This window comes from Panthera pardus, unplaced genomic scaffold (genome assembly GCF_024362965.1).
Source record: "Panthera pardus isolate Hobbes unplaced genomic scaffold, ASM2436296v1 HiC_scaffold_7, whole genome shotgun sequence".
NCBI lineage: Eukaryota > Metazoa > Chordata > Mammalia > Carnivora > Felidae > Panthera > Panthera pardus.
The window spans coordinates 44,164,329-44,177,249 of record NW_026527002.1 but is presented as its reverse complement, the minus strand read 5'-3'; the positions used below and the strand labels follow the sequence as shown (position 1 = coordinate 44,177,249).

At 53.2% G+C, this 12,921-nt stretch overlaps 1 protein-coding gene across 1 annotated transcript; it reads right to left on the bottom strand.

The window, feature by feature from the left end:
- Positions 1–1,055: 1,055 nt before the first annotated feature.
- Positions 1,056–4,091, bottom strand: KCNS2 (potassium voltage-gated channel modifier subfamily S member 2). The gene is made up of 2 exons (XM_019468025.2): positions 3,795–4,091; positions 1,056–3,148 (listed from the first exon to the last, which is right to left on the bottom strand). Exon 2 carries the CDS (start codon positions 3,103–3,105, stop codon positions 1,672–1,674), a length of 1,434 nt encoding a protein of 477 aa, XP_019323570.1. The 5' UTR covers positions 3,106–3,148; positions 3,795–4,091; the 3' UTR covers positions 1,056–1,671.
- Positions 4,092–12,921: the final 8,830 nt, after the last annotated feature.

The following is a 12,921-nucleotide window of genomic DNA, read 5'->3' as shown; positions in this document are numbered from 1 at the left end:
CAGAAGGCCCCAAACTTGCATAAAAAGCCAGCCTTTCTCCTCGCTGAGACCCCGGGATTCGGCAGCCTTTTCAAAGACCGAACAGTAACAAAAACCAACCGACGAACCACCTGACTACCTGGAAGATAACAGAGAACTACATTACAAAGAGGCCCAGATTCCCTTCACCATGTTGTGTGCTAGTTGACTGAAGAAGAGGAGAGAGGGCATTGTGGAGAAGGAAAGCGTTCTCAACCTTCAGCACAAGCGGAGAAATTTAAAGGTCTTTTAAGTAGCAGCAAGCTTTGCAAGAAGTTTGCCATTATATGTGACATTTTATGAAGTAACAATGTTCTGTTTTACAGCTCTTTCCTTGCTCCTGGCCCCTCCCCACCCTCTCCCATCCAAAGGCTGTTGAAATGGAAATAATCACTACAGTATTTCCATCCTGGGTAAGCCACACAGCCTTCATTCATGCATGGCTATATTCTGAGTACACACTTGCACACCGCCCGGTTTCCATGTCAAACCAGGAACTCCAGGGCAATTAGAGCATCCTATATAACATACTGTATCCTGGAAGCAAAATTACCTAAGTTCTGCTTGGAAATAAAAGGGCTCTCATTTTATGAGCTACCAGAGCAGGCAACAAAGTTTCTAAGCTACTGCCCTTGCTAGCAACCCAATAATGTTTGCCTCAGGGAGATAATACAACAGTAAACCTCTTTTTAGTTGAGAAAGACAACACGACCTTATTTCTAAACATCTTAAAAAATAAATATTTCAAAAACATGCTTTGATCTAAGACACGGCAAAGTTTGGTCAATGGCCTAGACCAGGAACCTCAGCCAGAAATAAATGTCTCCACCGCCACCATAGGAAAATGAAGGCCTGATTTTGAAGGTCTTCAGGTATCCCGCAATTTAGCCTCCATTTAGCTGAAGCCCTGTCCCTAATGCTTCTCTTTTGGGAAAAAAATATTCAACCTTCACTACATGTTTAACTAAGTAACATTCTCTAAAAGTGACATTTACGAGATGAACATCAGTGTACGTCATTCTAAAGGTGACCAGTGTACCCATGCAAGCCACAGAGTTACAGATGGTTTGTAAAAACAACTCACAGCCTTGCATCGGTCATATGCGCTTAACTTCACGTTCTTTGTTTTGGTATCAAAACTAAATGAAAGCAATGGATAGAGAACTGAGATTTTGTTTTCAGCTGACTGGGCAAAATCTCATCACATCCTTGCTGACCTCACCAATGTGTTTCCACGGGACAGAGTTGTGGGGGCTTTTTGTACAGAACTCACATGACAACCTCAGAAACAAGAGCACAAACAACTCACAGACAGTACTGGGCCACGAGCACTAGAAGAGAGTACACAATAAACAGAAAAAATTAGCATTCTGGGTGGTACTCATCTGGCAGAAAGGTGAACATTTTACGCCCACGATGCAAAGACCAGTGAGTGTCATTTCACTGAAGGGTGCAAAGGCATGGTGTCTGACACAACACCCTCTAAAAAGGATTCTAAATACTGTAAAAGCAACCTGGGGTGCACAACCCATGCATCTCTCCCCTTTGGGGCTGGGCATACTCCTTACGCCATAACTCTAAGGTGCCTGGACTGTGCCAGAGGCACCAGAGGCAGCTCAGCAACGTAGGTTTGAGGATGACAAGTCCTCTCGGCTAATGTAGGGAATCATTTAAACTTAGTTCACTTGGTGAGCTCCTGCTCATGTTCGTCAGGCTTGCCATGAGGGATTTAACTTTATGTGCATAGTAGTCCCTTAAATTGACAGAGGGAACCTCCTTCATTCCATCTCCGAAGTCACAGCTGCGCATGGCACTCTCAAGTTGCTTTTGGCGCCGATAAAAGTGGGAGAACTTGTTGAAGATCAAGGTGATGGGCAGTACCACAACCAGGATACCCGCCAAGATGCAGGCAGAGGCGGTCAGCTTTCCTGCGGTGGTTCCCGGGACCACATCCCCATACCCCACAGTGGTCATACTGACGGTGGCCCACCACCAGCAGGCAGGGATGGTGGTCAGGCCCTCATTCTCCTCCTTTTCAATGGTGTAGGCCACTACAGAGAAGATGGAAATCCCCACAGAGAGATAGAGCAAAAGCAGCCCTACTTCTTTGTAGCTGTATTTCAGGGTGGCGCCCAGGGAGCGGAGGCCAGTGGAGTGTCTAGCCAGCTTTAAGATGCGGAAAATCCGCATCAGCCTCAGGACCTGGGCCACCCTGCCCAAGTTGGCCAGGGTAGGTGTGCTCTCTACCACCAGATTCACCACCAGAGTGATGTAAAAGGGTACAATGGACATGAGGTCAATAAGGTTTAGGGCATTCTTGAAAAATTTGAGGAAGTCAGGGGCCACAGCAAACCTGGCCACCAGCTCAAACGTGAACCAGGCGATACCAAAGTGCTCCACAATTTCGAACCTGGGGTCCTCTCCAGGGTTGCCCTGGCTGTCAGGTATTTGGAAGTCCGGCAGGCTATTCAGGCACATGGTGATGATGGACCCCAACACCACCAGGATGGACAAGATGCTGAAGACCCTGCTCAAGACCGAGTAGCCAGGGTTGTCCAGCGCCAGCCACAGCTGCCTGCGGAAGTTGCCCAGCGGCTGCCCATCAAACTTGGAGGCATCGTTGTAGAAGGCCAGGATCTCATCGAAGGAGGATGTGGTGCTCTCCTGGTCGCTCTGCTCATCCCACTTCTCCTGTTCGGGCTCCACTTTGCGGCCATGGTAGCTGTAGCTGCAGCAGGAATCGATGAAGAACTCGTTAATGCCCCAGTACTCGATCTCCTGGCTGAAGGAGAAGACGCACAGCTCGGCCATGACGTGAAGCTTGCCAGTGTGGTAGAAATGCAGCACATAGGGGAAGAGCTCGGGGTTGCGGTCAAAGTAGAACTCACGCTGGACATCGTCGTAGTCATCACAGAGCTCCAGAATGGCCTCGCGCGAGTGGCAGAGCAGCAGGCGGCCCAGACGCGTCTCAGGAAAGCGCAGCAGGGTGTGCGAGCGCAGCCGCCTCTTGAAGCCTCCTACGTTGATGCGGATCTCTCCATCTTCGACGTTGGCCTCCGACACGTCCCACAGGCTCCGGCGGGTCATGCTGGAGACGCCCGGCCGCCCGTGCCACGCGGGGGCGCTACACCTGAAGGCGGAGGAAACGGCGTCCTGTGAGCGCGGGGTGCCCAAGACCACGGCTCCCCTCTCCTTTCTCCCCACCCCTCTCTGGCGAGCCCAGTCCTCCCCAGGCGGGCCTCTGGGGGCTGAAGGGCACTGGGATAGGGGGAAGGTTCCGTGGGGTTTGGCCCCCTCCCAAGGAAAGGTTTGGGAGGAGAAGGTATGTTTTCAGTAGCATGGCTGCGCCTCCATCCCCACCCCGGGGGTCCTGTCGGTCGCTTTACGCTTGTGGGGGTCGCGCCCCCGCGGCTCAGAGAGCCCAGGGGGGCTGAAAGCTGACCTTGCCCGTGGGCAGGCCGAGGAGACACCCCCGCCCGCTCGCCGCAGACAGGCGGGACTGTACCTGGGATGCGCACGGGCAGGGCTGGGCCGAGGGTGGGGGACGCGCAGCTTCGGCAGGGGGGCGGAGAAATTCACCGCTCGAGTCTGTAAACCCGGGCTGTGGGTAGGGGGCCAGCCTGGCGTCCCCTGCGTCCAGCCCTCACGACTGGAGCCCCCTAGCCCCCCGCCCCGGGCCTCCCCGCCCGCCTGGCGCGGTGCCCGGGAGCCGCGTGCGCCGCGCCTTACCCAGCGGAGCTGCCCAGGCTCGCCCTGAGCGTTCTGGAAGCGCTTACCTGCAAGCACCGGGGCCCGCGGCCGAGGCCGGCGGGAAACTTCCCCGACCTGCTTGTTAGCATCTCTGCGGCCGCCGCTGCCGGCTGGCTGTGCGTGTGCGCGCGGGTGCGAGTGTGTGTGCGCCTGTGTGTGCGCCCGGCGGGCCGGCGGGCGGGGTCCGCCAAGCGTCTCCTCCTGTCTCCGGCTGGAGATGCTGCCGCCGCCCGCAGTTGCGGGAGGCTCACAGGTGGCTGCGTGGCCCCGACGCTTGCAGAGCCCCCCTCTCCCGATCCGCATGCCCCTCAGCGCCCGAGAGAGACAGCAGCCCGCGCCGCAGGCGCCGGCGGGAGCGGGAGCGGGAGCGGAGCCGGTGCGCCTCGGCTTGGCCCTGCGCTGGGGCGCAGAGCGGTGGTGCTGAACGGACAGCTCCACGCGCCCCACTCCGGGGCGCGGCCGCCGCCCCAGACTCCGGAGATGGAGCTGCCGCCGCCGCCTGAGCTTCTCGGCTCTCCTCCGGCGCGTCACCGCGACCCTTTTGAGCCCGCGGCTCGACGCAGGGCCGACACCTTTCCTATCCCTTGATGACAGCTATTACTGCCACGATCCCTCCTCCCAGGGCGCAGGCAGGGGACTGCCTACGGTGACCTTTCCCCACTGGGTGCTGGGCAAGAGCCCGGCCGAGGAAGGAGGGGTGGCTTGCGCGAGTCTGGGGGAAGGGCAGGGCTCCAGGGACCCCAGGTTTCCCCTTTTAGGGACCTGATGAAAAGTTTCCTGAAGCTCGGGGTGGGGGTTAGCGAAAGGCAACAGGAGGGAAGAAAAGGGGCAGGGAAGCCTGAGGTCAGCTCATCTTAGCTTGCCAGGGGTGGGAGCGCAGGCCCCACCTCTTGGGAGGGAGTCAAGGGGTTCTTTGGGGGAATTCTGTGTGGGTGCCATGTGTGTACAGGCCAGTGCCAGCGGGGTGTGCAGGCTTTATAGGAGAGTAAGGAGCTCTGTGTTTGTGTGTGTGTGTGTGTGTGTGTGTGTGTGTGTGTGTGTGTGTAGTCTGAGGACAGTACGACTTTTCAGTATCTGTGTGTGCAGTGTTGATAAAAATGGAACCTCTGAAGGGTGAGGAGATGTGCACAGTATGCCAGAACAGGGGAACCTAGGGCATGTCAGTGTAGCGTGTCACAACGGGTGACTGTTAGCTCTGTGTACTGTGTGCTGTACACAGTGTAGTATTCAATGCGACTGTGACAGGGTCTGTGTGTAATAAAATAAGAACTGTGTGCCTACGGGCTCAGTGGGGACTGTGCAGGTCTGTGAGTCCAGTGCAGATGTGCTCAGTGTCTCTGTCCCCATTCCCCAGGAGACTTGTGGCCCAAATCTGAGCTCTCGGTCTCCCAAGATTGTTCCTTAAGTCACCGCCTGTTGGGCCTGAGTTGAGAAATAGACCCACAATCTCTGGGGAGCCCCCACCCCTTGGTCTTTCAGCCCTTTCATAGTCCCCATTTGCAAAGACTGGAGCACCTTGTGAGCTTAGCAGGGAGCTAGCGGGCTACAGGTCTTGGTCCGAAGTCCTGGGGAAAGCCCCTGCGGTGTGGCTCTGGACTCACGGGGCAGCCAGCACAGCCACAGTGGAAAGCACATCCCTTCTTTCTGTGGGTCTGGCAATGCTGTCCCAGTTAGACAGGTGCTCTGTGGAGCTCCAGTGCTTTGGGGCTCCCTGGAGGGCCTGGGAAAGACCCTTGAACTGGCTCTGTGCGGGGGTTCTTGGATCCAAGCCTGGCTTCACTTAGAGGAGATCATGCCTGTGCCAGCCATTTGCCTCAGGATATGTGGGGAGGTGGGTGTGTGCAGGTGTGTTGTCTGCTGAGAGGGCTCCACCCCCACCCCCATGTCACTGCAAGCACCTGCAAGTGCAGGGGATTCCAGGGAAGCAGGCACGTGTGGGAGGGGGATGAACAGGGTGGCGAGGGCCACATGAGCATCCCTTCTCTTGTGTCTGATGTTTTTAGAGAGGGGTGTGTGTGTGTGTGCGTGTGTGTGTGTGAGAGAGAGAGAGAGAGAGGTGACGGAATCTGGCATTTGTCGTCTTTGTCTCCGTCCCTGTTTCTGTCAGGTCTGCATTTGGAGTACGTGCACTTCATCTCCTACCTAGTTCTGTTGGATCCACCATTTGAAGTCTGTGGCTCCCTCCGCACCTGGCTGGGTTGCAGTCTGGAGGCCCCTGGGTGTCCTTTATCCCCATGGGAGTGCTGCTGAGAGTGTGCCAGCCCTTGCTGAGGGTGTGTGTGTGTCTGTAAGGACAGGCGTAATCGCTGTGTTGCTGCCTCTTTCACTCTTCTTCAACCCCCTCCCACACCTTGGGGGTGGCGGCTGTGAGATCTCCCTGCTGCAGGTGCCCTTTGCAGCAGCACCTGTGGGGCTGGCTTTGTGGGCCCAGTGACTTGCTGTCTTGCCCTTCGCTGTCATCGTCGCCGTGTGCTGCCTGGCTGCTGGCTGCCCCAAAGCTTTCAGCCCCCCTTCTGCTTCACCAGCACATGTCTGTATGGCTTCTGCTGCATGGCCACCATCCCCAGCCACTCCCATTCCCTTGGCCTCGCTCCTGACTCTTCTGGTTTGGCTCAGTGTATAAATCACCTTCTCCTGCAGAATTTGGAGGGCTCCCTCCCCCCACCAAAAAAATGCTTGGGTTTGATAACTCTGGGGTTCTCCTCCCTCCCCTGCTTTATGTATCTGCCTGCCTCCTTCTGTTCCTGTCTGTTTTTGTTCTTGCTCATTCCTTCTTCCTTTATGGTCGTGGGAGATTTTGCTCCACGGGCCCATAAAGACAGAGCCCCCTCTGCCTTCTGTTTCTCTTTGTTTCTCCCACACCCGCGACCACCCGGCCTGTGCTCTGCTCAGGCCCACTGGGCTGTCACCCATCTCAGCTCTGCACCCTGCTCCCGCCAGCCCCCCTCCTCCTTCCTCTTTTCCATTCACCTTCCCTTCCTCCCTCTCTGCCACTCCCTTGTCCACTTCCGCAGCCCACGGAGCTATGCCAACATGCCCCAGTTACTTGGCAGCCCACCGTTCCTACTTGCCCTTTGTAAGCTTTGCCTGGAGTCAAGGACAAGCCCCCCTGCCCACCTTTCCTTGAAGGGAAAATGAACTTAAGGGCTGCAAAGAGAAGCCCAAGTTTGGGGCATCTCAGTTATTTCTTGGAAAGGCTGAGGCAGAAGCTCTGTGTGTGACAGATGCCTTTGCAGAGGGTTAAGTGTATGTGACAGGCAGAGCCACTTGTTTATTTCCCAGTCACTGTGCTGAAGAGAAATGGAGCCATCTCGCTCCTTCTGTACCGGGGAAGCTGGCTGTGTTTATGGTTTATTTAGAGGTCTGAGCCCTGATCTTAAAATACAGCCGCCTGCTCCAGGCACACATCAAGGCCTACACCCCCCCCCTCCCCCCCCCCCGGGCTGGCCCTGCCAGGGAGATCCTGAAGGGGTGGGGTGGGGGAGGGTGGGAAAGGCACCCTGGGAAGGGGGACAAAGGCACCCCCAGGCAGTGGCCCAGATCCCTGCACCTGGGTGACTATTATCTCTGCCTCCCCTGCCAGCAGCACTGATCTCTCAGTGAGCCCACACATCTCAGAGTCGGCTTTTTTCTCTGACAGGCGAGGGGGCTGCTCTGGCGGCTTGGCTGAGGGGGCTGGGCTGCCTGACCTACATTCCCCACTGCAGAGAGCTGAGCGCTCATGCCTGCCATCCCACTGGAGTGGACTATTCACCTGTGTCCATCCTGCCCCCTGCCAGCCACCTTTCCCAGTGTCTCTTAAAGACACAAACCAGGTCATGTCTTTCTTTTCTGAAAACCTTCCAGAGGCTCCCTAACAAACTGAAAACAAAAGCCACTTCCTTATTACAGTTCCAAGACCCTCCACGATGCACCCCTGCCCAGCTCACAGAGTTCATCCCACCTGTCTCTTCTCTGCCAATTATGCTCTAGCTACATGCCCCTTTGCTCCATCCACAGGGCCTTTGCACGTACTATTCTCTGCTCATCATGGCAGCTCGACAAGGCAGGTTTCTTGTAGCTCAGGTCTTGCGTTAAATGTCACCTCCTCAAAGGGGCCCAACTGCTCAATTTAAACTGGATCCCGCATGGGGCACCTGGATCGTTCAGTTGGTTAAGCTTCCGACTTCGGCTCAGGTCATGATCTTGCGGTACATAAAGTTCGAGCTCTGAGTCAAGCTCTGTGCTAACAACGCAGAGCCTGGAGCCGTTTAGGGTTCTGTATCTCCTTCTCTCTCTGCCCCTCCCCCGCCCCTGCTCACACTCTGTCTCTCTCTCTTCTCAAAAATAAACATCAAAATAAATTTTAAACTGGATCCCGCAGTTTCTATTATTTCTCATACAGAACTTATAGTAGTTATTGAACATGTGATTGAATGATGAATGAATGGGGCTCCAACTCCTATGCTAATGTCGCTCTGTGCTAGCCTGAGCCTTGACCCCACCTCCTCTTCCTCTGATGGATCAAGAAGGCAGTTGGAAAATGAGGAGTTGCTGTGCCTGGGGCTATGGCTTGGGGACCCCAGACTCTGGGGTGCTCTCCCAAGTAATTGGTTAGACTAATGGGTCTCATCCCTGGCTGCACATTAGAATCACTCAGGAGCTTTTGAAATAGTCAATGCCCCTGGAAGCCTGGGGTCTCACCCTAGACCAATTAAATCAGAATCCCTGATGTAGGGCCAGGGAATCAGTGTTTCCTTAAAGAGCCTAAGTGATCGCAATATGGAGCCAAGATTGAAAGCTTGAGCTGCATGTCTTTATGAATGTAAACACAGCGTGAACACAGAACTGTATGCCTACACGCAGCTCAATGGTCAGCACCAAAGGCAGGGGCTGTATCTTGCTCAGCTTAGTAAACACTCACACCCACCCCAACTGTTAAGTTGTGCCTGCCCCAGTGGGTACCATAAATGCTGGTATAGGTGTGCCTCTCAGAATCACTTACTTTAATGATAATTTGTGATTAGGAATAGTCAAGGTTTCTTCCCTACCTCGGAAGAGGATGCATTCGTGAGTGAGCCTTTATTATGTGAACAGCGGTGATGGGGACGGGGAACCAGGGAGCCAGCAGGCCTGTCTAGGTGGATTTAGGGTAGAAAGGGCACTGAGAAGTGGCTAGGGGTGGAGGCAGACCAAAGAGAAGAGGGAAGCAGGAGGGGGAGGGGGCAGGTCCTGAGCTGGGCAATCGGCCTGAGCCTTGGGAAGGAGGGCACTGGGGAGGGAAGGAATGAGACGAGACGTGTGGGAGATTAAGAGACAAAATGGGAGACAAAGGTTTTAAGTTTTGCTGCATTATGAATGCAATTCCTCATTAAGTGTTTTCTCAAGAGGCAACAGTAAATATTTCTATCACTTTTGTATTGTTTTTGGTTGCAGGACTGAATATATTATAGGTGGGTCCTTGCCTAGGCTGTTTGCTTTTATCCCCAGAGACCACCCTCCCCTCCTCCTACAGCCCTCCATCCCTAGGCACCCCTTGGAGGTCGACAAGGGAGGGAAGGTTGTTTCTGAAGGGCTCCTCTTTGAGTTCCTTAGTAAAAAGAGATGTCCAGAGGTCCCACAGCTGGCAGGCATAGGAGTTGGGGCCTCAAGGTCCTGACTCTTGTGTCTCTCTCTGAGAGTCTTCTCCTTGGGAGGCCCTCCCTAGGAGCCCTGCTGGCTACTGCTCCATGTGGGCCCTTCCATGGATCTCCCAGAATATCCTGGGAAGAGGCTGAAATAATTAAGATAAAACTGATTAAATGCAGACTTAAGGTCACCGCAAGGGAAATTACTCAGAGGACAACATGTCACCCAGGTAGCAGCCCTCCCAGTCTCACCTTCACCTGCCTCTTGGGCTCTGTCTCCTCCCTACCCCAGGCCTTCCTGAAAGCTCACGGTGTGGAGTTTGAGCCACAGAGACCCAGGAGATCCCCCTCTCTCTGCCTCAGACATGTCATTTCTGTTGTCCCTCCTCTACTGACCCTTCTCTGGGTGACTGTCAGCTGGACTGAAGCCTCCAGTTCTCAGCCTGGCCCTAATCTCTGGGCCTATCAAGACACTAGATCAGGACAATCTGCCTTAAGGCCCTCACTTGTGGGAGTGGCATCTCAGCCCGGCAGGTGGCTGATGAAGATAAGATGGCAGAGAAAATGAGGCTGAGGGTGAAGACAATGAGGGCAGCAGCAGAGGGAAGCCTGGCGGCTGGGGGATGTGCCCTGGAGGCAGGCTGCTTGTGTCCCAGTCCAGCTCTTCTTTCTCCATATGCCTGGCGAAACATTTGCCCCCTCCATGCTTTGAGGTCTTCATCTTGAAAACCTGTGACAGTCCCAAACTCACAAAGTTATCTAGAGAAGAAAAGGAGCATTAAAGAGCTATAGCACGGCCGGCACATAGCGAGTGCTTCAAATGTGAACCGTGACCAGTACTGATGGCTGAGCGCTTGTGATGTGATCTGCCTTGTGTTAAGTGGGGGGTTTAGACTCAAACATGGCTTTCTGGTCCCAGATATGCCCTCTTAACCATCTCAGGTAGGTGCAGAATTAGTCAGGGTAGGCTAATTGCTATAATGAATACCCCCCAGATGCCAATAGTTTAACATGATAAAAGGACCATTTCTTGCTTCGGTTATACTCCAACTGGGTGTTTGGGAGCAGCCTTCCAGGACTTAAGTGATCCCAGTCTCCTCCCTAGAGCAGCTTCCAGGACTTTGGGCCCCTTCCTTGGGATCCTCTGCATCAAGATGGCACACGAGCGAAGAGAACGTGGAGGATGGCACGAAATGTTTCCAGGGCCAGGTCTGGAAGTGGCCGACTGCGTTTCTGCCCATATTCCTTTGATAGGACTTAATCACATGGCCCCATGTAACTGGAGAGAGGGGGAGAGGAGGTTGTAGAAGAGAAATTAGCATTCTCTGTTGCCAATGCATGTGTAGAAGCCCGTAGACGTCCTGCATCCATTCTCCGGAGATAGGAAGAGAGAACACAGGAAGATGCCCCCTGGCTGTTTACCATGAGGTGGCTGAAGGTGTCCCAGCTGGAAGGGCTTTCCTCCAGGACGCAGGCCCAGGATGCCCTGTCTCTCTAGGAGTCCTGAGCCGGCACTGAGCAATGGTTTTGTCTCAGATAAGGCCTTATTCCCCTTTTTTCAGAACTTTTCCACACCACATATTTGAAGAAAGGTGTCAGTCCCAGTTCTTGGTTGGAATCAGCAGATAATTAGGCAGAAAAAGTGTGTAATAAAGGAGGTCACAAACTTCTAGGAGAGAAATGAGACTTGGAAGCTGCAGAGGCTAAAACCCCACCCCCTTCCTCCTGCTTTGATCTTCACTCCTTCCCTAGGCTGGGAACTTGGGAGAAATTACTCAGGGAAAGAGTCCCTTTCTGCCCTGGCCTGATTTTCATTTATCATGCCCACCCATCTACCCTGGGACACATTCCCCGCTTCCCACACCTCCCTCAGCTCAGAGGTGATCAGAGCTGCTGCTCTCAGGCCCTCCCTCTTCCGTGAAAGTGACAGCCACCCAACTATCCATCTATCACCCATCGATTGATCCATCCATCCACCCACTTCCCATCCCACACCCTGGATGCCTCTGTGGGCTCCTGTTTCTATGGTTACTCCAGGGCCTTAGTTTGCTTTGGGTTTGCTGAAAGATTCTCCTTTCTAGACTGTTCCCAAAGCAGCCTTACTGCCAGACTCAAACCCTTGATTGCTGGTAGGTTGTCCTGCTTCTTACAGCTCTGCCTACCTGTGGATCACACACTGCTTGCACATCGGTCCATCAGGGTGATCAGCTTCCTAGATTTAAAATAACAGCTTTCTAGTATTTGAACAGAGAGGTGATCTGGAAATACAACGTCTGGGAGGCTGCCACAGGAAAACAAGTGGAAGTTCCCAGAGATAGGTACGGCCCCTTTGCGATAGTAACAAAAGCTAACATTTACTGGGCACTTACTATAAGCCAGGCACTGTTCTAAGGATTTCACGTCCATGAACTAGGTCAATTCTCACAACGACTCTGTGGGGCATGTATTATCATTATCTGAGAGGAAACAGGCACAGAAATATTGAGTAGCATGTTCAAGGTTATAGAGCTAACCGGCAACAGAGCTGCGATTTGGAGCAAGACAGTCTGACTCTAGAGATTTCTTCTTACACACTGCATTCATGACTTCTCTATGGCCTTTCCTTCCTACTCCTGGATTCTGGAAGCTTCCCTGATTCATTTTTTTTCAAGATAGGAAGTAGGTTTCGAACACCTCCCCACTACTCAGCTCTGCTCTGAGGGCAACGAATGCCCATATGCAAGAACTCCCCACCCCCACTTTCCACCCTAGACCCACTCGACAGCAGTTTTCCATTGCTCAGAAGACTGGGTGGGCCACAGCTGTTCTCATGAGGAACTCTCTGACCCTCCCCACCCTCAGCTGGTCTGTCTGTGGGCTCTAGAGATTTCCTCAGGTCATAGCCAAGTGGCAGCTTGTCCTCAGAGGCCTTCAGGAGGATGGGAAGATGCAATCCCATCAGAGAAACCCAGCTGAGGGAAGACACAAGATGTTCCCCACGAGTGACAAAAAACCAATTCACACTCTTTCCTGCAGCCAAAAAATTAAGCTAATTTTTCACTTCTCTGCTTACGTGCAACTCAACTAAACATAGGCATCTAAGAATGCAAACAATGACTAGATTTTCTTAATTTAGGGCAGTTTTAATTAAATCTTGCTAAGATGACAGAGGGTCTGGATATTTTTATCATGGTAGGAAGCAATGTGATTGGGAAGAGGTGGGGAACATGATGCTGGAAACACCTCCCTTGCCCGTCTCCCATCCCGGACTGACCTTCCAGGCCCACCCCATTAAGCACAGCTCCTGAGAAAAGGTGCAGTCTTCTTGAAATTCTGGTTTCCTTTGCTCTTTTTTTTTTTTTTTTTTAACAGAAACTAGTTTCTTTACACCACGCTCTTTCTAACTAACTGGAGTAGAAAAATCCAAATGATTTGGGGGGAAAAAGTTTATAAATTACAGAGTTATTTTTGAGAAAACGTTTGGACTTTTCTGAAGTTGATGGCATAAATATGAAGAAACCAAAAGTTTCTAAGGTAGAGTCTTCTAGTGCATACTGCTCACCCACAT

Excerpts from the sequence above, each read along its gene's own strand:
- KCNS2 (XM_019468025.2), bottom strand. The coding sequence starts at position 3,105 with ATGACCCGCCGGAGCCTGTGGGACGTGTCGGAGGCCAACGTCGAAGAT.